The 24,004-nt window shown below is 47.7% G+C and overlaps 1 protein-coding gene across 1 annotated transcript in view; it reads left to right on the top strand.

Moving 5' to 3' along the window:
- SFXN5 (sideroflexin 5) overlaps positions 1–24,004 on the top strand; it is a 76,315-nt gene that overhangs the window by 9,265 nt on the left and 43,046 nt on the right. Inside the window, exons 3-9 of the mRNA XM_053458098.1 lie at positions 2,627–2,704; positions 9,232–9,258; positions 10,659–10,713; positions 11,832–11,857; positions 14,553–14,606; positions 16,473–16,529; positions 17,475–17,540. Of these exons, the coding sequence (XP_053314073.1) occupies positions 2,627–2,704; positions 9,232–9,258; positions 10,659–10,713; positions 11,832–11,857; positions 14,553–14,606; positions 16,473–16,529; positions 17,475–17,540 (363 nt within the window). The remainder of the gene's footprint in view (positions 1–2,626; positions 2,705–9,231; positions 9,259–10,658; positions 10,714–11,831; positions 11,858–14,552; positions 14,607–16,472; positions 16,530–17,474; positions 17,541–24,004) is intronic.

The following is a 24,004-nucleotide window of genomic DNA, read 5'->3' as shown; positions in this document are numbered from 1 at the left end:
ATGTAACTGCCTCCCAATACAGTGGGGGAATTTAAACATGCATGAGAGAGGGTCCTCCACGCTGTACAATTTACTAAATACTCCTTGTCTGGAAGTCATTCTGGAGGTGGGAGCGCTGGTCCCGCCGTGTACCGCACTGATCTTTCACATCTCCAGTTACTGCATACCCTAATCTGCCGCGGCAGCAAACAGACGGCTGATCTGCATACAAACATCTCCTCTGGAACCCCCCTCCCCACCTCCACTACCCCATTCCGCAGATCGCGCCTTGGTTGTTATAGTAACTATTGACAGGCGAACAAGAGGACGGAAGGCTTTGAGCTCCAAATGAGACCGTTTAGAGCCAAAAGTCCTAAGAAGACAAAGGAGTTTCACGGAACGTAATCCTCGTTAACGGGAGACGGAGCGGCCATTTATTAAATAAAAAAAACTTCGGGTTTCTTCTCTCTTGTTTGTGTTCTCGGCCTAGGAGCTGACGCTCTAGCAGTGTGACGCCAGCGCTTTCCCTTCAATACAACGATAGTGCTTTATAATTAAATATAGATATAAAAAATGTACCCCCCCAGCATAAACCCCCCAACACCATCCTTCATACAGCCTAAAATATACAAAGGAAAAAAAGGTCTGTTTTATTATTCATTATTCATTATTATTATTATTATTGTTATATTTACATAGCACCAATAATTCCCACGGCGCTTCCTACAGTCCATACATTTAAGATGGGTCTGACAAACAAAGACAACCTGATACAGTGTGTAACGAGGGCCCGGCTCGCAAGAGCTTACAATCTAATAACGGATGTTGCCGTTTTCCTAAAGGACAGCTGAGAAGTATTTGGGTAAATGTGGGGCAGCTGTCCAGGGTCCAGTCGTTCCTGGGGGGCCCACAGCATGTGTTTTTTGGTTGGTTGGGGGTGTGATTGCTTGTTATGGAGCATTCGGGGGGCCGAGGGATATGCTTGCCTAGGGTCCAATCTGTATTAAAGGGGGTCCTGGTTAAACGGCTTGCAAAGTGTAAAGAAGCTCCCTTCGAGATGATGGAGGACGTAGAGCCGGTAATATACTGTGACCTCCGGTGCGGTCTGTCCAAGAAGAGCTGAGCTGGCCCCTTATAATGTAGAGAAGACTGAAGAAAACGCTCTCTGACTTAATTATACATTACGCAGGGCCCACCAAGCTCATCCTGCTGCAGAAGCTCACCGTGGTTGGACCTTCATCATTTTTAGTGAGAGTCATGGAGTTAAAACCAGAATTCCCCTGCCGACTCTCCCTTTAGTAAATAAACCCGCCGGGCGTCATTGCTATCACTTCCGTGTCTGTATATTGCTGCATGCGGTACGGCTGAGGATTCTGAGAGTTGTAGCTCGTGAGCTGGCACACCTTTACTGCTGCTCAAGATCCAGGTATAGCAGATGAACTCTAAAATAAACCTGGTTTTAGGGCACGCAGCTAATGGCTTGTGCTATAGTAGAGTTATTAGAACGATGTTATTTGGTTCGATTTTTGCCCTTTTATAACCTCATTCTTTTAAGTCTTGTTTTAGGACCGGAACTCAGATGGGTATGAATTTTTGCTTTAAATTTGTGGGTTCAGAGAGGGGATTCTGCAGGCCTTGGGTGGAACGAGCGGTTATTTGAGTCACTGTTGTCTTTCTGTCTGCCCGTTCTCTCCTCTGACACCAGCAAGGCATTTCCGTCACACAGCCGCCGCTCGCTGGATATTTTCTCTTTTTCTGAGCGTTCTCTGTAAATCACAGAGATGATTTGGGTGAAAATCCCAGTAGATCAGCAGTTTCTGAAATACTCAGACCGGCCCGTCCAGGACCAACAACCACCACGCCGCGTTCAGAGTCACTGAAATCCCCTTTCCTCCCCGTTCTGATGCTCGGTTTGAACTTCAGGAAGTTGTCTTGACCGCGTCTACCTGCCTGAATACATTGAGTTGCTGCGATGTGATTGGCTGATTAGCTGTTTTGTGTTAACAAGCAATTGAGCAGGTGTACCTAATAAAGTGTCCGGTGAGTGTGTATAAAATACACAGAATTATTTATGGCGGCGCCCCCCAGCTCTACGTGTTGTGCAGCCGTAACCTTTTAGGTTTGGATGGAGCTGTCCAGAGTGCTGAACAACAACCCCAAACCCCCCCCCCCAGGGAGCCGCCGGCGTTTAAGACATAAAAACGCAGAAAGTTAAGTATTTTTTATTAAGAAAGCTTTTTTAACTCTCGTGCTCCGCGGATGAAAGCCTGACACTGCACGAAGGGTTAATTACATTAATTAAGGGTGTTAATTTATTGGACAATTACAGGAGAGGAAGAGTACGGTCTGCATAGCGGGAGCGATGACCGAGAATAGGGTCTCCGAGCGTTTTATTCGAATTCCGTTATTCAGACCAAAAACCCAAAAGGGAACGGAATCCCCGGCCCGGGAGGGAGCATGAAACATTATACAGCGTAGTGTTCTATGATACGAGCCACATGATGTCTTAAAGCGATGATACCGATGTCGCGGTGGGGAGCCGCCGTCCTTTATATTGTATATAAATATAATAAGAATAATAATCTGCGCATGTTCTCACATGAGGAAATCGAGTAGAAATAACGTCCAGCGTCTGCTTGGTTCACAGATCCGTCTTCAGGAAGCCATCCAGCTGCTGGAAGATTACAAACACGGGACGCTGCCCCCTGGAGTCACCGACAAAGAGGTAGGACCCCCGGTCTGCGCATGGAAGAGACAGACTTCTCGTCGCAAAGCTAGATTATTATTATTATTATTATTTCCTAATTGCTCGATTATAAGACGACCCCCTAAACTTGGGATCTAATAGAAAAAATAACGAAAATATCTAAATATAATCCCCCTTTTTGCAGCGGGCGGATTGATGAGTAGACGACGCCGGGTTTCAGACTTCCTACGCAGGTTATTTTTTGCAGGAGACGCAGTCCCTCTCTGTTTGTTCCCTCTGCGCTGCTCTGCTGCAGCTGTCTGACACCGAAGGGGCGTTTGCTTGAAGGTCTAAGCTTTTGAAAATGAGCTGTGGTAGGTCAGACTGCTGTGATGTAATACATAGAGGAGGAGCTTTGGAGGAATGACAGGACTCTGTTTCTAAGCAGCTCCAGTATCTCAGTAAACCTTTTAAGGTGTCCGTTTGTATGTGACCGCGTTGGGGAGAAAAATAAAATGGCAGATAAGTAAAAGAAACCGATCTTTCCAAGATGTAGCACTGATCTGGGGGTACTTCGTGGAAAAGCATCTTTTAATCTGCCGTTCAAGGACATTCTGCCGTTCATTGCTTTACCAACAAGGTGTGTGGGGTGTACTCTGCGCTGTTAGTGCTGTACCCGACGTGTATCTAATCGCGTCTACATCAAGCTGCGCACTTTCCAGTATTAAACCTCCAAATAGAGGCACCCTGGACACCCTCCATATCTAATCGTAGATACGCAGACTTCTTACTGATGTAGGGGATTCAAACCTTGATCTGTTCCCATAGTGAGGATCGCTTTATTCCTGTTTAAATTCCCTCACTCTATCATCCCCCACCTCTTCTGGGAGACTGTTCCATTTATCTACTACCCTTTCAGTAACTTCCTTACATTACATCTAAGCGTCTCACCCTCTAATTTTAGATAATGGGCTCTTGTTCTAACATTGCTCCTTCTTTCAAATAAACCTCCCTCCTGTACGTTGGTAAATCCCTTTCTGTATTTAAATGTTTCTATTTGACACCCCCCACCCTCTCTACTTCCCCCAATACTCTGGGCAGCAAACCCACCTCTTCCTGCCACTAATGCCTCTCGCTATACAACCCAGCACCCTGTCCGCTTTCATTGCATTGTCTGCATTCATTCAAATCCCTTCCGTTGTCACTGAGAAAGCGGCGCCCCTAATGCTATAATTCTGACTCTGGACTTTTACATCAACATGAAACTCATTACAGACCTTTGTATCCTCTCCAAAAACACCTTCCTCACCGTGAAGACCTTCTGTAATATACTAATAAAAACATTAAAACGTACCAGTCCCAATACCGAAGTACCCCACTAGTGACAACCCCTTCCTCTAATTCTACCCCATTAACCCCAGTCTCCCACCGTATCCGTTCCACTATTGTGGTGTCCAGACCCAAAGACTGCAAATTATTTATAAGTCTTCTGTTCTATAAGGAATCGATTCCATTAACCGAGTCTGCTGCCATGACGACGTGTAATTGTCGAGCTTTTATACCACTTTTTGAGCAGCAGTTTGTCTGAAAGCCCTGATTCCGATAAGGGGGATGCCAATATTCATATTATATTTTATATTTTCCCCAAATTTGAATTATGCATTGAAAGCAAGTTAAAAGACTCTTATTCTCACTGCAATATTAATAAGGAGCACTCGGTGCTTTTCTGCATTAACCCACTAATATATTTTTGCTGCATTTTACACGCTGTTTGCCTTTGTGACCGATTAGATTTGGGAACCAAAAGGTTAATTTACCAATGATAACTGACATATTGGGAATCCTGAACGGCAATAAGGGCCCCGCTTGCAAGAGATTACTGTATAGGTTATTATTTTAAATGTGAAATCTTCATCTGGTTGCAAATATTAAATATTATAACAACCCCTTTATAGTTAAAAATCCTGATTTAAATCGAGCCTTACTGACTAGTGATTTAAATCGACATGATTTCTTTCTTTGCTCAGATTGTGTTGCTGAAATGCCTCTATATTCTATCACCAGCCTTTGTCAGAGTTTATGAATGTAATTCAATAAGAAAAAACAAATACTACCACAAAGCTGTTGGTACAATTAGTGCATGGAAAGCGTTAGCATTTGAAATACCCTGAGATTTATAGTTTTTAAAAATCTATCTTTGATGGGGGATATTGAATTGGCCGGGTTCAATGATGTCCCAAATAGGACATGGGGGCAGGCTGACCAGATGTCAAAATGCCAAGTTGAAAACTGAATTGTGCATGTCCCAAATGTGGCCTTTTAGCCCTCAAATTGCCAGACAAACCCATGCATGGGTGGTATCACTGTACAGAAGATGTTGCAGAACACATATGGGGGGTGTTTGACAGTGACGTATGCCAGGAGCGGTAAATTCATACTTGAAGTACGTATGAAAAAAAAATACTACCACAAACTTTGACAACTGCTGGTGTAGAATTGGTGCATGGAAAGTGTTAAAATACCGGTATTTGAAATACCCTGGTATGTCTTGTTTTCAAAAATATATGATTTGATGGAGGTTAATTCTACTGGGCGGCTTCAAAGATGGCCAAAATAGCACATGGGGCCATTTTCTTTTTTTAATAGTAAATGTGATGATATAATCAAAATAATGGTATCTATCGAAAGCCCTTCTTATATAATTTGTGAGGATTCTATATATAGACAAATGTATGCATGCTGCGAGTAGCCAGATAACTCTGGGTTCTGGGCTGCTCTAGAAGCGAGGAGTTCTCGTCGCTGTAGTCGCTTAAGCCGTAGGGATCTGCACACCGGATATTGCTGCGCATCCACCGGACAGCTGTAGGGCACTTAAAGAATCTGGAATACGGTTTGTTTCCGCCAGCTGGCGGGGCTAAACTCACAGATTCCAGAATATATTTACACCTTCTTCTACGAGGCGGGGACGTTCTCAGCTGCACCCACCAGATCCAGAAAACATTTCCCCCGGTCTCCAGATGGCTTCTCTACTCTTGTAGAATCCAGAAATATATCTCATTCCTACACTCTAAAATCCAAAATAAATTCACACCTTCTCCTAGACTGGGCGCTTGGAGAGCTCTTTTGCACCCGCCAAATCCAGAAAACAGAGAAGGCTGCCCTAGTCTTGCAGAATCCAGAAGACAATGATGCCGCCTTCCAGACCGCTTGGCTTCACCGAGAGAATCCAGAAAACCTCTTCTCATTCTTCTGCAGCCGTTTTGGAGAATCTAGAAGACGTTCGTAGCACCTTCCATCCAACAGAAGAACACTCCCAGAATCCAGAACACGTTTTAACCCCCACATCCCACCAACAACCGGGTCCTTCTCACCAAATCCAGAATATGTCCTACCCCCCCCAAGACCTGTGTCACTCTTCCCTAATCCAGAGCGCTCTGTAGCTTCCTCCAGACAGCTTTTTAATAGAAATAGTAATAACGTAACGCTGAATGCCCCAAAAATACTTCAGGAGAAAAAAAAAATGTCATCTTCTTAAGAAGCACAGATGCGGTAACACGAGAGCAACACGCGGCGTTACCAGCTCCGCGCTAATTAATAAGTGTTGTCGAGACGCATATATAATGTTCCCCTTCCCCGCGTCGCTCTCGCTCGCTCCCGATGTAAAGGAGCTTGGGATCCAGAATGTTTCCGAGTAACATATTGTACATAAATATTTATATTAATGTGTAATTCTACCAGAAAGCCGAATGTGAAAAGTATATTAAATTGGTGCAACCGACAACACACTAATTGATTTGAAACGCCGATTAAAGCATCTTTACTAAAATATTTCAACCAGCGATTCTCCGTTTCTATCCTAATTACGAGAAACATCGCGGGTTCCGTGCCGCGTTTTTAATCGGCGGGCTCAAACACCTGCCTTTTTATTTTATTTTTTTAATTATTATACCATTAAAATTGTGTGTTTTTTTTATCATTTCCGTTAGCAAATAATTAGTAGGGTTTTATTTGTTTATTTAAACCAAATTGGCTCGTTGCATGTCTGGTGGGGGGCATAGAAGTAGAACATTATACAGCGCCAGCAGATACCGTAGCATTGTTACAACGGATGGGCCTGGCATATGCTGGCCATAACCAATCCTTACACACCCAGCAGCCGATTGGGGCCCGGGGGCCACAGCATGCGCGAGCGTAAAGACCACGGGGCCTCTCATATCCAGCCTGCGCTTGTATCATTGGAAGAGAGGGCCCTGGTCATGTGAGCTTCCAATCTATTCATTTGTACAGAAGGAGAGGGCACTGGGCGGATGAGCTGCCAATCTATTGGAACGGAAGGAGGAAAGGACATTGGGCTTGTGAGCTTGCAATTTTTGGTTGGAACAGAAGACTGGGCGCTGGGCTTGTGCGCTTATACTCTGTTAATGAGTACAGAAGAAGGAGAGGGCACTGGGCGGATGAGCTTGCTATCTATTAATTGTAACAGAAGGAGAGGACCCCGGTCATGCAAGCTTACACTCTATTAATCTATTCATTGGAACAGGAGGAAGAGAGGGCACTGGGCCTGTGAGCTTACAATCTATTCATTGGAACAGGAGGAAGAGAGGGCACTGGGCCTGTGAGCTTACAGTCTATTCATTGGAACAGGAGGAAGAGAGGGCACTGGGCCTCTGAGCTTACAGTCTATTCATTGGAACAGGAGGAAGAGAGGGCACTGGGCCTGTGAGCTTACAATCTATTAATTGGAATAGGAGGAGGAGAGAGCACTCGGCTTGTGAGCTTGCACTCTGTTAATCAGTACAGAAGGAGGAGAGTGCACTGGTCCTGTGAGCTTACAGTCCATTAATTGGAACACAAGCAGGAGAGGGCACTTGGCTTGTGAGCTTGCACTCTGTTAATAAGAACAGAGGACGGTACCCTGCTCTGTGAGCTTACAATCTATTAACCATGTCATTATTTAATATTCCCTCGTCTGGGGAAGTCCCCTGCCGCCCCGTACTTAATGCCCCGGGGTTAATAATTCCCGCCTGGCGGTATCCTGGAGGTAACGCGTGATCCGTGTTACTGATCGTATGTGCTGTGACATAACGTAGGGTGGATTGTAATTGGCGCAGTGACACGCTGCATGGAGCGACGCGCACCGGGAACCTCTCCGCAATATGTTTTCACTACTCCACCAATATGGCACAGCTGCGCGCACGCACGGAGCGTATTTATAGCTGGAGCGTCTGCTGCCAAAATGCTGATTTAACTTTAATGCCGCAAAGTGACTTTTTCTGAACACTTTAACGTCATTAATACAAATATAAGCGAGCGCCTCCGGTGCGAGGGGAGGCTGCCGATCACGCCAAGGCATGCGTGTTTATCCCATGAGCGTAACGTGTGCATGCGGGCAGGAGACCTCGCAGCCCTGCCGGAAACACGGAGCCCGCAAATTATTATCCACAGAAGATTGATTGATATAAAAATGGCACTTTGGCCATGGCCCTTAGTAGGGGTTCGTTATTCATTACAGAACGGGAGCGACGGGTGGGCACTGAGCTTGTGTTTTGTATTACATGATGATAGAATGTTTTATGTGAGAAGTGGAACTGCCTCCCAGCAGAAGTGGTAGAGGGTAGTACAGTGAGGGAATTTAAACACGCATGGGATAGCCGTACGGCTCCATCGGACTGAGGACTGATTAAGTTCTCAGTCTTTATCTTGAATTGGGGGCTGGGTTGGTTCTCTAGTTTTTGGTCTGCGATGAACGGGTCGGCCTCTTCCGGGACTCGGATCAGGTTTGTAAATAGGCGACTTCTTATTCCCAGAGACTTCTGTCGGTTGGAAGGAATTATGCAAAATACTCAATTTCAGCCAATTTTGACCTGAGCAGTTTAGCTCGGTGCTCTGGGAATAGACCCCTGAGAGAGGAGAGGGGGAGAGAGGAGAGGGGGAGAGAGGAGAGTGGGGGAGAGAGGAGAGTGGGCGAGAGAGGGGGAGAGAGGAGCGCGGGCGAGAGAGGGGGAGAGAGGAGCGCGGGCGAGAGAGGGGGAGAGAGGAGAGGGGGAGAGAGGAGAGCGGGCGAGAGAGGGGGAGAGAGGAGAGCGGGAGAGAGGAGCGCGGGCGAGAGAGGGGGAGAGAGGAGAGAGGGGGAGAGAGGAGAGCGGGCGAGAGAGGGGGAGAGAGGAGAGAGGGGGAGAGAGGAGAGCGGGCGAGAGAGGGGGAGAGAGGAGCGCGGGCGAGAGGTGGGGAGAGTGGGCTTGCGGGGCAGCAGAAGTAGATAAGCGGGATTGTGGAGTCTTTCATGAAGTCTCCATTATGCTGCATTTTCTAACGTGTGTTAATTATTATTATTATTATTAGTATTACAAATCCTGTTCTAAGAATCTCGTCGGACAGAGTCTGGATCTCGATAGGCCGCGGCACACGGGCTCCGCCGGCACACGGGCTCCTCCGGCACACGGGCTTTGCACATTAACCCTTTGTATGTGTAACACCTGCAGCTGAACCAGCGCCACGTTAATAATGTGTTGTTATTAATAACCCGGGCCGGGGTCGCTAACCTTTCTATCTATGTTTATTTCCAGCTTTGGGGAGCCCAGAAGATAAAGCAGGTACGTGAATGGAGTCCTGTCGCACATTTAAGGGGCCGTCGCCTATGAAGCCTCAGCAGCCCCCATACAGCCCCCGGGGGGTCCGTTACTTTACTTCATCGGGAACCGGTAGTAACGTTATGAGACGTATCGTGTCATAATATCATTATCTTTACCAAGTTTGCTCTTTTTCTTTTCACGGCTGACATTTTACAATTCTATGCCCATAGCAACCAATGGAATGCGCCCATCTGCCGAGTTGGTTGCTATGGTAAAAAGGCCAAAGTCATTATTTGATATATAACCCCCCTCCACAGATTTTAATTCAAATTCAGCATTTGTTTCAGCAAAATGAGAGAACCCCAGAGTTCTGTGTACCGAGAGCCCGATGGGGTCTTACTATAGAGATCGGGGGGGGTTCATAAACTGCCTATAAACCTGGATTAGATCTGTAATGGCGTCTGCCCACCAGCAGCGGCCCCCCATTACCAGAATGCCACGATATCTAATAAAATGTAGTGTTCTCCTTCCACTGTGGATGCACCCACTAGTGGAAATACAGTAAGACCGTGAGCCGATAGGGTAATGAAGTATGTGTTAATTACAGAAGTCTTAAAACCCCCCCCAAAACCCCTCGTTTTTAAGGAAAATGTAATAGCGTCTCGCTTAGAACGTGCGCATGAATCGCCGGTCAGGTTAGGGAATGTTCTAGCTCTGTTCATAAATACTCATTTTGTCGCGCGGCAGGTGGGCTGTGGCGGGGGAGGGGAGCGGGAAGGTGCAGGTAAAATCTGCATATGGAACGATAAACACCTTCGTACGGCAGAGAATACGTCGTCTAACGAGGCCTCGGGACAGCAGAACCATAAGGGCTGACAATTTATGTGCATTTAATCCTCTCGGTTGGAAGCGTCTGGCTGGGTTCCATGTCCCTTGGTGGCATATAGGGTGAGATGCGGGCGCGCATGCATACATGCCACCCGAGCGCTTCTCATGCCCAGCGGTTGAGTTAGCAGAGCGCGATGTTTTCTGTTAGTAATCAGCACTTAGCGGAGGATGCCGATTTTGGCATATTGGGGGGTTAAGAAAAGGTATTAAAGGAGGTCGCACGGTACGGGGACGGATGGAACCGACGTGTAGGATTTTTGTGGCAGAAGCGATAGATTGAGCAGATTGAATCATTTTTTGGGGGTAAAGGATCTTCTGTTAGGCGAATGGTAGCCACTTAGGGCCTTGGCTCACCCCATGTTACGGAGAACCGACCGCGGTGACCTTCTGCTCCAAGAATAGCTTGGATGACCTCGTATAAGACATAAAATCAACGAGGTGTCCTGAAAGTCCCCTATATGAGTTTCTGCTCCCCCTCCCAGCCCCCCCCCATTACTCCTATACGCTGATCTCCGTATGTGTTCTCCTTACAGGCCATCATCCATCCAGATACCAACGAGAAGATATTCATGCCTTTCAGAATGTCAGGTAAACCTCGGAAGTCTTCGTCCGCGTTCTACCCGTACGAGGCGGATCCAGCTGTTCTCTTGTTTAAAATGATGTATATAATGAATCCCACACACACACTCACACACACACTCACACACACACTCACACACACTCACACACACACTACAAAGGTTGGAAATGTCCTTGTTTTTCAAAGAAAAGCTAATTTTGTCCATTAAAATCACATGAAATGGATTAGGAATCCAGCGCAGACGGGGTTAATGCTGTAAATGACTATTGTAGCTGGAAACGGCTGATTTTTAATGAAATCTCTTCATAGGCATAGAGAGGCCCCTTATCACTCCCATCACTCCTGTGTTCCAATGGCCCCTTATCACTCCCATCACTCCTGTGCTCCAATGGCCCTTTATCACTCCCATCACTCCTGCGCTCCAATGGCCCCTTATCACTCCCATCACTCCTGTGCTCCAATGGCCCTTTATCACTCCCATCACTCCTGCGCTCCAATGGCCCTTTATCACTCCCATCACTCCTGTGTTCCAATGGCCCTTTATCACTCCCATCACTCCTGGGTTCCAATGGCCCTTTATCACTCCCATCACTCCTGTGTTCCAATGGCCCTTTATCACTCCCATCACTCATGGGTTCCAACGGCCCTTTATCACTCCCATCACTCCTGCGCTCCAATGGAATTGAAAGCAGCTAAGTGACCCCAAACTTTTGAACAGGTGTGTATATTGGATCTGGCTGTGAATCTCGGGGGGGGAGGGTGAAGATCTTCTCTGTGCCGCTGACCCAAAGGAGCTGCTTCAGAACTAAGCTCCAGGGGGGTCTCCTGAAAACCTGCCCAGAGCTAATGGCTTTCATAAGGACAACATGGGGGGGCATTTAGACCACAAAATTATAATAATCGTAATGGGGGGCATCTGGGACTGTGGGAAGCAGGGAAGGTGCAGAATTAAGGTCTCTTCAACCAGCCGGTGCGGCTCTTTAGTATAATTATGTAATTATGCAAATGACATATATACCGTCTCTTAATAGCTGTACAACTGAGAGTCAGGACTTTGGGTTGTGCTTTGAGGTTGTTTGCTGATATGAAAATATACATTTTTAATGCTTTTTTTATGTTTCTCTAGGTTACATTCCCTTTGGGACTCCGATAGTAAGTATTCTTAGTGATGTTTCTGTGAGCAGTGTGTGGCCCTCGGACATATAAAGACCACACGTGTTTCATTGTTACTAAAATGTGTCCTAAGCCCCGCCCACCACCTCGTATCATGTATTGGTGCCCCGCCCCCTGCGGAATACGATGGAATAGTAGTAATAATTCTTCATCAGAATTCATTCAAAACAAAGCAAGGAGAAACGTTAGAACAAGAGCCCATAATCTAAAACGAGAGGGTCAGAGGCTTAGATGGAATGTAAGGCATTTTACGGGTGGTGGAAAAGTGGAACAGTCTCCCAGTAGAGGTGGTAGAGGGTAATACAGTGAGGGTATTTAAACATGGATGGGATAGACATACGGCTCCTGAATCTAAGGCGAGACCAACGACCGATTAGGGTTTTACAGGAGAAAAACTGGGCAGACTAGACGGGCCGAATGGGGGCCGATCTGCCGGCAGGTTGTTTGTAGTGACGCTGGCTGTGATTGTGTTGTTGTGAAGACGACCTGTCGCCATCTGCCCGTGGACAGCTTTCTGGCCGCTAATGGCGGGAGAGAGGTCGCCTGGTTAAGGAGATCTCCTTTGAAATGTAAGCCGTAGAGCGAGTCTGAATTCCTGCAGCAGGCGAGAGGAGCTTCACCTTCCCCGTAAACCCAGAAATGCCTCCTGCTTGCCCCGGGCTGGTTGCCCCGGGGCCGGCGCGTCTCTCAGGGGAGATGCTTTGTTTTGGCCGTACAGCTGCGTGCCTCGCGGGCACAAACTGACCTCTTTTAACTAGCCGGCCCATCCGTCTTCTCCCGGACAGTGTTTTGATGTCTATCACTTGGATGGCTTTCATTTTCAAAGAGTGTTGAAGTGTTAACCCTTCTCGGTAACGCGTTTCGCGCCTGAGAGCACGGATACGCCTCGTCATGTGACCTTTCCTCTCCTAATGACCGCTTTTTGTTCCGGGCTCGCTGTGTTAAGTGCCCGCTGAAAAGCCCCTTTCGACATCTCTTAAGTAATGTTCCGTGTTGTGTAACAGGATTCCCTTTTAGAACATTCTTCTAGGTTATTGTGTCTGATGGGTGGTTTGGGGCGTGGAATCTGTATTCTACAATTGATGTGACTGAGGTGGTGGTAGATATGTGAAACAGCCTCCCAGCAGAAGTGGTAGAGGGTAATACAGTGAGGGTATTTAAGCATGCATGGGATAGGCTTATGGGTCCTGAATCTAAGGTTAGACTATATATATATATATAATTCAGATGTAGAGTTGGTCCAGGGAGAATAAATGTATGCCATCTCGGAGTCATTTTATTTCTTTGCTGCCCGGTCAATAAGGAAAACCGAGCCTGTTTTCCAAGGTGGTTTCTGGGGTGCCATTAAACACTCGCCCCCCCACCCCCGTTCCTTCCCATAACCGCCGCTCGGTCCTGAGCTTACACGGTGTACGCGTGTGCGGAGCCTGCCTGACCAGCAGATGGCGGCATTGAGGAGCTCTACATAGATATGTAATCTTTTTGACCTCTCTATCTCGCTCCCCGACTCGCTGATTACTAAATTTTTTGTGTGTGTGAATGAGCTCATTAAGCGTACGTGAATTTTCGTGATATACAGCAGGATTCTCATTGTTAAGAGGAGCCCCTTCTTCTTATCCTTTTTTCGATTCATAATTAAAGGCTTAGTTTACGTCGGAGTAAGGTCTCAGGCTTATTGCCCCATCGGGGGTGGGGTGGGGGGTGATATATATTTATCATCCGAGTGTTACGGAGAGGTGTCGGTTTCTCTCTCCAAACCCACTCCTTATCGCAGGGGATTTGCCACTAATTGAAAAGCACGCGGTGTTTATTCAGGGAGTCCTCCCAAATCCCCGAGCTAGGTGTGCTCTATCATGTGTCATGAGCTGGGATTTACCCCGAGCGACCTTCCATTATCACCCCGCGTCTCTGCTTCATTATTCTGCCCCCCTTGCCAATACGCTGGAACTGGACCCCTGCGCTAATTTCACCCCCCCTTATTTATAATGCAATGCGGGGCTGGACGCGTCTGTGCAGGCATTAGGAACCGGCCTGAACCTGTTCTGCTATAGGAGTGAACACTATATGCTCTACGCAGGGCCCATCAGTACATTTCAGGGGCCGTGGCTCCGGGGATAGGGCCCGTCTCTTGTGTTTTGGGGTCCGGCTTTCTGTAAACGATCTGGTGGGTCACAAGAGTGAGACGTGACAGCCGATGTGCCTCTCTGGGGTTTATCCGCTAAACTGTGAGTTTCCAGATGAGGCAGCAAACATGTAGTCCAGCACTTGTCGGACTACAATTCCCATGATCCGGAACCAGTCTGGGCCCAGCCAAAATGCATCCCGTCGGCTACATACTGAAAGATATCACCGACCTGTGATATTTCATGGCAAGGGCAGAGTAACCTGGGAAGAAGCGTAATAAATCGGTACTTTGCTGTATTTTTGAGGGTTTTTTGTAAAGGGGCTTCATATTCCTAAATAATAAACTCATTTCTTTTATTAAATTTAGTGCAAAGAATGGGGGGGGGTCTCGAATCCTCTCATTCATAAAGAAATGTAACTTCCGTACCTGGAGAACGGCGCGCTGTGGGGTTGATTAAAATGTTTATCTGTTTGGTCCATCTGTCTCTGTATCGGAATTCTTGTGAACAGCAGAATCTTATATAATGAACGTGTTGCTTTTGTCTTGCAGGTTGTGGGTCTCCTGCTGCCAAACCAGACCCTGGCATCGACCGTCTTCTGGCAGGTCAGTTCCGCCTGCGATTATCCGGTGTGTTTGATTTTTCGGCGTGTCCTGAATCTTCGGGGGTCTGTGGGGGTCTCGTCTCCTGTAACATCCCGCGCCGCCGTTATTCAGCTCCGCGGGATCGGGGGCTGACCGAGGTTTTGGAAGCCGTAGCTCAGCCTCTCATACCGACCACGTGCCTTTGGCCCAAACGCGTGACGAATTCGGCCAAAAGAAACGTTCCAGAGCACAGGGAACCAGAACACAAGCGATTACTCTCTGCATTCCGGAACTCGGATCCGATGTATTTGATGGTTCTGTGAAGTCCGGAACTACGGGGAGGACAATGAAATACGTATGATTGTTCTGGGTGTTTTTGATGGTTCTGCGCGTTCTTGAGCTGCGGGGAGAATACATTTAATGGAAGTTCCAGAATGCACAGAACCACCCCGTACGTTTGTCCCTGGTTTTCATGCGTATATCGTGGCGTGCGTTCCTGTGGGCATACGGCCCGGTAACGCACCCTATCCTCGTATCTACATTCACTACATTCTATAGGAGCTTCTTGTTTGCCAACCTGGTGGATTAATCGGGAATCAGGCGTGAGGAACCACGTGCTCTAGAACCACACCGACTACTCCCTTTTAACTAAAGCGACAGATCTGAGGCTTTGGGAGCTGCTTTTCTGTTATCGGGGGTTCTTCCCGGGGATTGGCGAGTTTCTCTTGGTTGGAAGGATTTCACACCCGCTTCTCGAGAATCCAACAGTGTCCATTTTTTAGTTTTTTCCCCCCCAGCGTGCCGACAACCTGTCGCCGGCGCTCCTGCAATCCGACGGATGCCACTTAACGTCGTGCTAATATTCCGCCAAATGTGCTGCTTCTCCGCGCATGAAACCCCCGCTATTATAAATCCAGATTACTATTCACCACGAAATAAACTTTTCTAAACAAAACCTTTTTTTTTTTTTCTCTCCCTGCGCCCATCTGTCTGGTTTCCAACAAACTCGTTTTATTTAATAAAAATAAGAAACTGCCAAAAAGTCAATAAATCAAATATATTCGTCGTAAGCGCAAACACAACGTAACGCGCGGTGAACGTAATTCCGACACGGCGTTGATGACGGGGATAGGCAGCCAGGTCACACGAGGCTTTTGCACCATAACCTTCTGCCCCGGCGTTTGGCTGGTAGGCCGCATCCATCTCCTGCTGCTTTGGATGAGGGGTCTAACAAGACCCCAGTGGGTATACTTAGAGCCCCCCCCCAATTGATTTGAATGGGAGTGCTTTCCTGCCGCCGACTGGCGTTAAGCAGGGTACGTAGGGGTCATCGCTCTGCATCTCTGGAGCTGCAGCATCTCCTGAAGGGAAATCACCTTTTTTCATTTTTTTTTTTTTTGAGTTAAATAATGTATAATTAGGTATTTTTTTGTAGGTGAAGCCGCCCCCGGGGCTCCAGAATGTCCCTTTATCCCGGGGGGTCTGGCGGTTACTGCATTGCCCACAGTACCGGCGTTAGGAAGCGGTGGGGTGGTGAAGGGGTTAAACGCCTGCTTTGTGATCCCACTCGCTGTCGGTGACATGTGTTTGTCGCTGTCACTGCGGTGACATTTACAAACTGCCGTGGGCTTGGATAACTCCTGCGTGGATCAGGAGGCCTTCTGTTCGCTGTTATAAACACCCTGGCGCCGACAATAACTTCCGTCTCCAAAATGCCCTAGCTTGTCCTCCTTTTTTTAATGCTTTATTCGCTGTTTTATGCCGTTCAGTTGTCTGTCCCCTTTCAGGGAACAGAAACCGGGCTCATAGGACGTATTAAAAGGGGCAACCCGCCGTTGTTGCCCCCCGATGTATTAAGACGCTTTCCTCTTTCTGTTTCCCATTTAGTGGCTGAATCAGAGTCATAACGCAGGCGTCAACTATGCAAACCGAAACGCTACCAAGGTGAGGACCGGCCGCGGGGGGCTTAGATGGGCCTCTTGTGCCATTTATTTCTACGAGCCCACCTTAAAGGGGATCTTCCACTAGCTGCGTTCTGATGACATCACAGCCGCTGCAGGAAGCGCCTGCAAAGAATGTGTAATCGTCGCCTATTCACTAATAATTAGCGTCTGGCAGATACACTATTTATAGTCTCCTGACTAGAATTGCGCATTCAAATTCATCCAATTCTTAATTTTAACGAAATATGAAAAAAAATATTTGCATTTCGCTCATACTCACGCCCTCTCTGAGACATTGAGAAGAGGGTGTGAGAGTGAATGAGAGCATGATAGAGGGAGTGAATGAGAGCATGATAGAGAGAGTGAATGAGTGCCTGATAGAGAGAGTGAATGAGAGCATGATAGAGGGAGTGAATGAGAGCCTGATAGAGAGAGTGAATGAGTGCCTGATAGAGAGAGTGAATGAGAGCATGATAGAGGGAGTGAATGAGAGCATGATAGAGGGAGTGAATGAGAGCATGAGAGAGGGGGTGAATGTGAGGGTCAGGAAACAAAATCCATTATCCGAAAACAAATGGCCTCTAATTTCTTGCTGGCTCTGGGGGTCTCATCTAAGAAGCACCGAACACCCAGAACGATTTTCTAATTTTTTCTAAGAGTAACAGCCCCTTCACTGACCGCTCCACTCACTAAAAGTTGTGATGTCATCAAAAATGCAGTTTTTAAAGGTGTGAAGGTGGCACAAGCATGAAACGAGTGCCTGCGCCATAATGATATATATGTATATCTACCTCTACCTGTGCTGCAGATGCAATATTACCTCTTTGGGTGTGGCGATTATTTATATCTGCAGTTACCCTGTAAATATTCATGTTGTAAGGGCCGCTTTGTATGGGTTTTTTACGTCTTTTCAGTCTTTTTCTCTCTCCTGTTTTTCACTTTTTAGCCATCGCCAACCTCGAAGTTCGTCCTGGGATACGCCGGAGCTGTGATCAGCGCCGTCTCTATAGCGGTGAGTGCAACTCCCAGCACAGTAAGCCACAAGCAGACGTCTCCACCTACTATACTTTTTTTTTTTTTTTTTTTTTTTTTTTTTTTTTTTTATACCTGAATGCGGAATTAGAAACATCGTTCCTGGTGTTGTTGAACGGCCAAACCCTTTCCAAAAAAAAAAAACAGGCACGGGGGGGGGGTTTGATGCAGGAAAAGATTTGTAAAGGGATTCTTTTGGGTTCCATTGTGGAATCGTCAAGAAGTGCATAGATTACGGATTACCGGCGTTGCTCTTTTTTTATTCAAAGTGCATCACCCGCTAAAGAGTGAATGGATTCCGATTGCGCGAGTTATATTACCCCCCCCCATTATTTGCCATGTTTTGCTGGCTCGGCGTTATATTTTGATGAGTATTAAGCATTTTGGGCACGTCGTGTTTATTACGTCTAATGATATCATACAGTTTGAAAGTCTGGATTTATAGAGTCGCGGAACGTAAAGCTGGAACACAAACATCGGCTAATTACACAAAAATCAATATGGCCCTTGGCCGGGCTCCAGTTCCGGGGCAAATTATGAAAGTAATTATTACTAATTGGAAACTTATTGCTGAGTAATTGGCATTGTCTCTGACTCATATATGGGGGGGGGATTATAAACCTGTTCTCAGAGAGCTGCGTCGGTGGGAGCCCCAATAAACGCGTGGGGGGCCGTTCCCATAAATACCCGGTCCTGTATCTCCAAGCCTCCGTGGTCTATAGATACATTGCATCTTATAGATTGTAAGCTCTTGTATAGCAGCGTGCCGAGGCTGACGCACACACGTTACGAGGGGGAGGGGTCGTTTATTAGACTCAATGTAAACAGCCCACCATGTCCATCTCCCACAAAATAACACCCTCAATGGGGCAGCATAGTGACCTCGATGCCCCTGCTATAGGCGAGAGTGTATCGAAGTAACCCTAACCGTCTGAGTACTTTCATATGCAGAGCAGGAGAGGCTTCCCTGCTGCAGCAGCTGCCCTCGTCCTCCTCCACGGTCTGATATTAGTTACAGGCACCGGGGTTCCTCGTTCCGTAATTGTCGGGAAGCAGTGTACGCGGTGCTGGAGGCGACGTATATAGCAGCATATAGCGGTCTCACCTTCTACTCCCGTGTAGCGCGCATGCGCCTCTGGAATGGGCATCGGGGAGAACGAAACGTCTCTCCGACGCGCTTTCACAGGGAGCGTCCGCCATATGTTAATATTTCAGATCTTGTTCGTGGCCGAGGCTCATTGATGCCCGTGGGGGGGGCCGTGGGGTGAAATCCAACAGAGGAGCTGCTGGAGCTCAAATTGCTGAAAGAGTTACTGCCGGCTCTGATAGAAAGGAGTCGGAACTCGCAGAGCGTCGCAGTTTGTTGCGTTTGGGGGCTGCGGAGCCGCAGAGCAGTCCTGGAGCCCACGCTGACCCCGTCCGCTGGCGAAAGCGCCTACAATGGGCACGCGAGCAGAAGAACCGGACCCCGGAGCGATGGAAGGAGGCGGCCGGTCTGATGAATCCCGTTTTCTTTTACATCACGTGGATGGCCGGATGCGTCGCTGGAGAACACGCGGCACCGGGACCCGTCCATGGGGGCCGCACCTCGCAGCTTACAGGACTTAAACGTCTCGATGACGGAAACCACAGCGCAGGTTCAGAGGACTAGCGGAGTCCGAGCCTCGACGGGGCAAACAGGGTCCGACACAAAATCACACGGGGGCATCATGTTATGGCTGATCGGTGTGATAAATAATTATTATATTATAATATAAACTCCCAACATGTTAATCATCGGAACAAAAAAGGATTTGGTTTCTTGAATCTTTGGTCTGAAATGCGGCGGTTTCATTAAAACTGTTTCTGGACAAATTAAATCGGTTCGAAAAGTTGAGGACCTGAACATCTCAAATTTACGTTAAGTGATTTTTCTTTATGAATTTTAAATCCTCCTTAAGTGCTGTGATTTTCAATAGAAATACAATTAAGACTACATTTTTTTTTTCTCCCCAGACGTGTTGGGGTCTCATACATGCACAGCTGTTGGTTTCAGTTAAATCAGCGCTGCGGTATCGGACTAATCGCTGTCTTCGTTTTGTGAAGGTATCGGTTAGCAGAGTAAGTTCTGCTACCCTTAGATATAATGCAGCAAGATTTACTTTACTGAGAGGGAGGTAGATAAGTGGAACAGCCTCCCAGCAGAGGTGGTAGAGGGTGATACAGTGAGGGTAGTAAACATGCATGGGATAGACAGACGGCTCCTGAATCTAAGACGAGACCAACGACTGATTAAGGTTTGAGTCTTTACAGCAGGAGAAACGGGCGACTAGCCGGGGGCCGAACGGGGCCAATGTTCCATGTCTGTCTTCCCTGACTAAAGACAGGACACCCGGCTGAGGCGTCTCCGTCGGGAGCAGGGGCATTACACACGCGGGTAGTCAAAGGGCTCGGATGGTGTCGGGGGTCAGATCCATCGGCCCCCGGATTCCCTGGGAAAACAAAGAGATCGCCGCGAAAGGTCACAGAGATTCCGGGTTTAATCACCGCAAATATTATCTCTTTCTGAGGCCGAGAGACGGCTGGGATCCCGAGGAGCCCGGCCCGGAACGCGGCTTTGTCTTGACCCTTATTATAAAAGCAGCGCCCCCCCCCCCCATCACGCTCGGCGTGCCTTCCTGCCTCTCCGCGGGGTCCCGGCTTAGAGGGGTCTCGTTTAATTAATACCGCGGCTCGTAAGGCCGCTGGGGGGGATCACACGTATTTTCAGGTCATCGTCCTCTAATAGGCTCTCACTGGGAGGGGATTCTCGGCTAATTGACAGCCGCGATGGCTTAATGAGGTTTTTGGAGTCCAGAGCCAGGGAAGCGCTTTCAGAGCCGTGGGGAGGAAGTACTTATTTTTTATTTATTTTTGTCTTTTTTTGGTTTGTTTTTATATCATCGAGTATTAAAGAATTGCCCGGTAACCGAGGGACGGGGCAGCTCGGGGGCCCCGTCCTTGCTGTGGAGTTTGTCCTTCGGCCCATCTAGTCTGCCCAGTTTTTTTCCTGCAGAGACTGACATAGAGCTAGAGTGTAAGCTCTTGTGCACGAGGTCCACTCGCCCTTTTATTACACTTTGGGTTGTCCCATAAATGTTGCATCGGACAGCACAATCCCCTCTATCATAAAACCCCTAATTGTGTAAAAATGTAAAAAAAAAAAAAAAATTGGGGCTGGTTCTAATTAGATTGTAAGCTGTGGGGTCGCTGCCCTTTACACCCCGTTTGCGTGATGTCATTATTTCATATATGACCTTATTGCACGGCTCGTCCTAATACCACCCATCGCTGGAGCCTGTTTTTGGGTCGGCCTGTTTGCTTTTGGAAATTCTTGGTTGGAAATGTAAAAGGGCTTTTTACCCCAAAGCCGATAAGATCGATGGCAGCCTGTGGCAGAGCCAGCATTCTCTGATCAATTTCCTGCTTTAAAGTTCCCTCCCTTTCTCTCCCCTCCCCACGCTTACAATGGCCCCCTGGACCAGTCCAAGCAGCAACTTACCAATCGTAGGTAACTAAATGGGGAGGAATAATCATAAAGATCCCGAGAACAGGATGTAAAGATTGGGGTTAGGCGCATATAGCGGGGGTTTTTAGTATAGTAGGGTTTGGCATCCTACTTTGGCAGAAACGTGAAGCTGTGAGCCGCCGGGGCGCCGCGCAAACACAACCTGACCCAGCTGAGGGTGCCGAGAGTTATAGAGTTGCCACAATGAGATATTTACGGCTTCGACTGTCACGCCGGCAAACATGGCGTATTACAGACTATCCGCTGCCTCCTAGCACGGGCAACAGGAAGCATACAGAACTGCAAATCCCATCACTCTCAGACTTTTAAATGTTGTAGCGCATAGCTGCCGACAGTCACAGATGATATGAAACAGTCTAGACAGATGGTCTCAATGAGTTAAGTTAGCTGTCCCATTCTACAGCCCTGCGGAATACGCTGGCGCCATATAAAACAATAAATAATAATGGGGCTGACACGTGATATCGCGCATGCCCCGCCTAGCCATTTGCTGATGGACACTTTGTGGCTTCCTGGGGGCCACTCGTGGGACGACTGCCCCAAACATTACCCCTGTGGTTAGATGAGCAGTGACAGTGGGGTGGCTGTGGGAGGTCAGACTGTTGTGATGTAATACATAGAGGAGGGGCTTTGGAAGAAATTTGGAAAACTCTATTGCTAAGCAGCTCCAGTATCTCAGTAAACCTTTTAATACAGCTGTAAGCGACAGGGAGCATTGGGGAGAAAAAAAATGGCAGAGAGGTTTCCTTTACTTCTCGTTACGGGAGGGGATATCGTATGAGGCCCCCTTTAATTCACTAAATTAACACAAATGATATATTTTACGGGGTCTATAGAATGTTAATATTGTTTTTGTCGAGTTTGTTCAAACTTCCTGTCTCAGTATCAGTTGTTCTAAAGACCCGGGAGATGCAGTCATTTTAACCAAGTAACACGCGTACGCCACACGCCACACGCTAAGCCCACGCACTGACAACTGCTATTAGCTCCGGTACTAAACACTGCTAGGTGCTAATTGATTGTAGCGTTCAAAGCCTATGATCCAAGAACACGTCGCTGAAAATAAACCCGCCATTTACAAATCCCCCCCCCCCCAAAACACGGACCGGCAGATACGCGTTAATCAGTCGTGTTCATTTCACCAGCCGGATGCAACGAGCGAGGGGCGTCGGGGGCAAAAGAAATCCCTCGCAACGTATAAAAACCCTATAAAATGTCACATTTCAACGATGCAACCGTAACAAAAATAACACGTTATCAGACGGAGGGGGGGGAAGCTAGAAATGGGAAAAACACGTTCATTGGAGAACGGAACAGCGCTTGATTTGACCCGAAACAGATGATGTCATAGCTTCACGCTAAGGGTAGACAGGGGGCGCCGTTGAGCACCAGCCGATTTGGGCTGGGCCTGGTGTTCTAAACAAGCCAAAATCCCTGTTAATTCCGGAGTTGGTCAAGTTGGCTGATCTATCCTCGTTTGGTTTTAACGTGAGGTCGTTGAAGTCGTCGGGGATTCAGACCTCCTCCTGGTCAGAGCTTGGCGCAGATCCCCGGATACCGAATCCATAGAGCGCCCGAGACGGTGAATAAAGCCACGCGGCCTCTTCAGCAAACAGCCGCGTACATTTAGTGGCCAACGAGCATAAGCTAAAGCCGTTCGACCCATCGGGCTTCGTACGTATCCGTCGGCCACACGGCTATTTCCGAGGCGTCTCCTCCACCGCGCCTTCCATCCGGTTATTGCCGTTATAGTTTAGTAATTATTTTATTGGTTTTTGGTGTTTCCTCCAGAATATATATTTTCGTAGAGGTCCGCCAACCCAGGACAGATAAAACATTCTAGGTTATTGGCGGCTAAAGGATAAGTGTGTGTGTACGTACGTGTGTGCGGGTATGTGTATGGATGTGTGTGTGTGTGTATGTGCGAGTTTGTGTATGTGTGCATGTGTGTGCATGCGCAGTGGGTTGCGCTGCCTACTGGAGACTGCTGTCCTTTGTCCCTTTCCTAGGTGTTAGCGTGCCCCTTAGTATGTAAATGTCTCCGGGATTCATATATTGATGCTTTTAGCAGATAAAACCCCGATTTAATGGTCACTTCCAGAAGTTTATTAACCAACCGCTCTGAGGTTATCAGCAGATCTGCCCCCCGCTCACCCGATCCCGCGTCCCGTAAGCCGCTGTCGGCCGAGGGTAGGAAGCGCTTGCCGGGGTCCGTCACGCCGACAGCTGTCTGATTACCTGTGATAACAGCAGCTGTCTCACCGCGGTTTTATTTTTATACGCGAGAATTTCGCCTCCTCTCGTGTTTATCTTTCATTTCTCCTTAAAATGAGGATTTAATTGCCTGCTAAGACCCACCGATAACATCACCCCCCCCACTCCCCCCCCCCCACTAATAAGCGGCTATACAGTTGTTTTACAAAAAGCCCTATAGATAATGAGCCGGGTAATGCGATATAACGCGAGACCACGTCTGGCATGCACACAGAGTTAACCCGTTCACGGCCGGCATGTGCATTATTCCCCCAAACTCTTGGGCAAAAGTTCTGTTTGGTTGTCCTAAAGATTCTGTCGTAACGATTTATGATCGTCTATGCCTTGCGCCCAGTACGGGGTAGGGTTTTGTCTGCACGTCTACAGGGATCCAGTACGGGTGGAGAGGCAGATAGTAGATGGATTGGAGGTGTCTGTTTAGAGGACTTTCATTTAGACTTAGAGTTGTAAGGAGTGTTTGCTCTCTCTGCTATATGACATCCGGGTCTCTGCGCATGCACAAGCAGCAGACGCTTCTCCATCTTTTAGGTCCTCGTCTGCTAAATACGCTGGAGTCAGCCATAGGGATTTTTTAGATATTATAGATTAGATCGGGGGAGTGGGAACCAAATGATGGCGGCATG

This window comes from Spea bombifrons, chromosome 1, assembly GCF_027358695.1.
Source record: "Spea bombifrons isolate aSpeBom1 chromosome 1, aSpeBom1.2.pri, whole genome shotgun sequence".
NCBI lineage: Eukaryota > Metazoa > Chordata > Amphibia > Anura > Pelobatidae > Spea > Spea bombifrons.
This window is presented reverse-complemented; position numbering and strand designations above follow the sequence as displayed.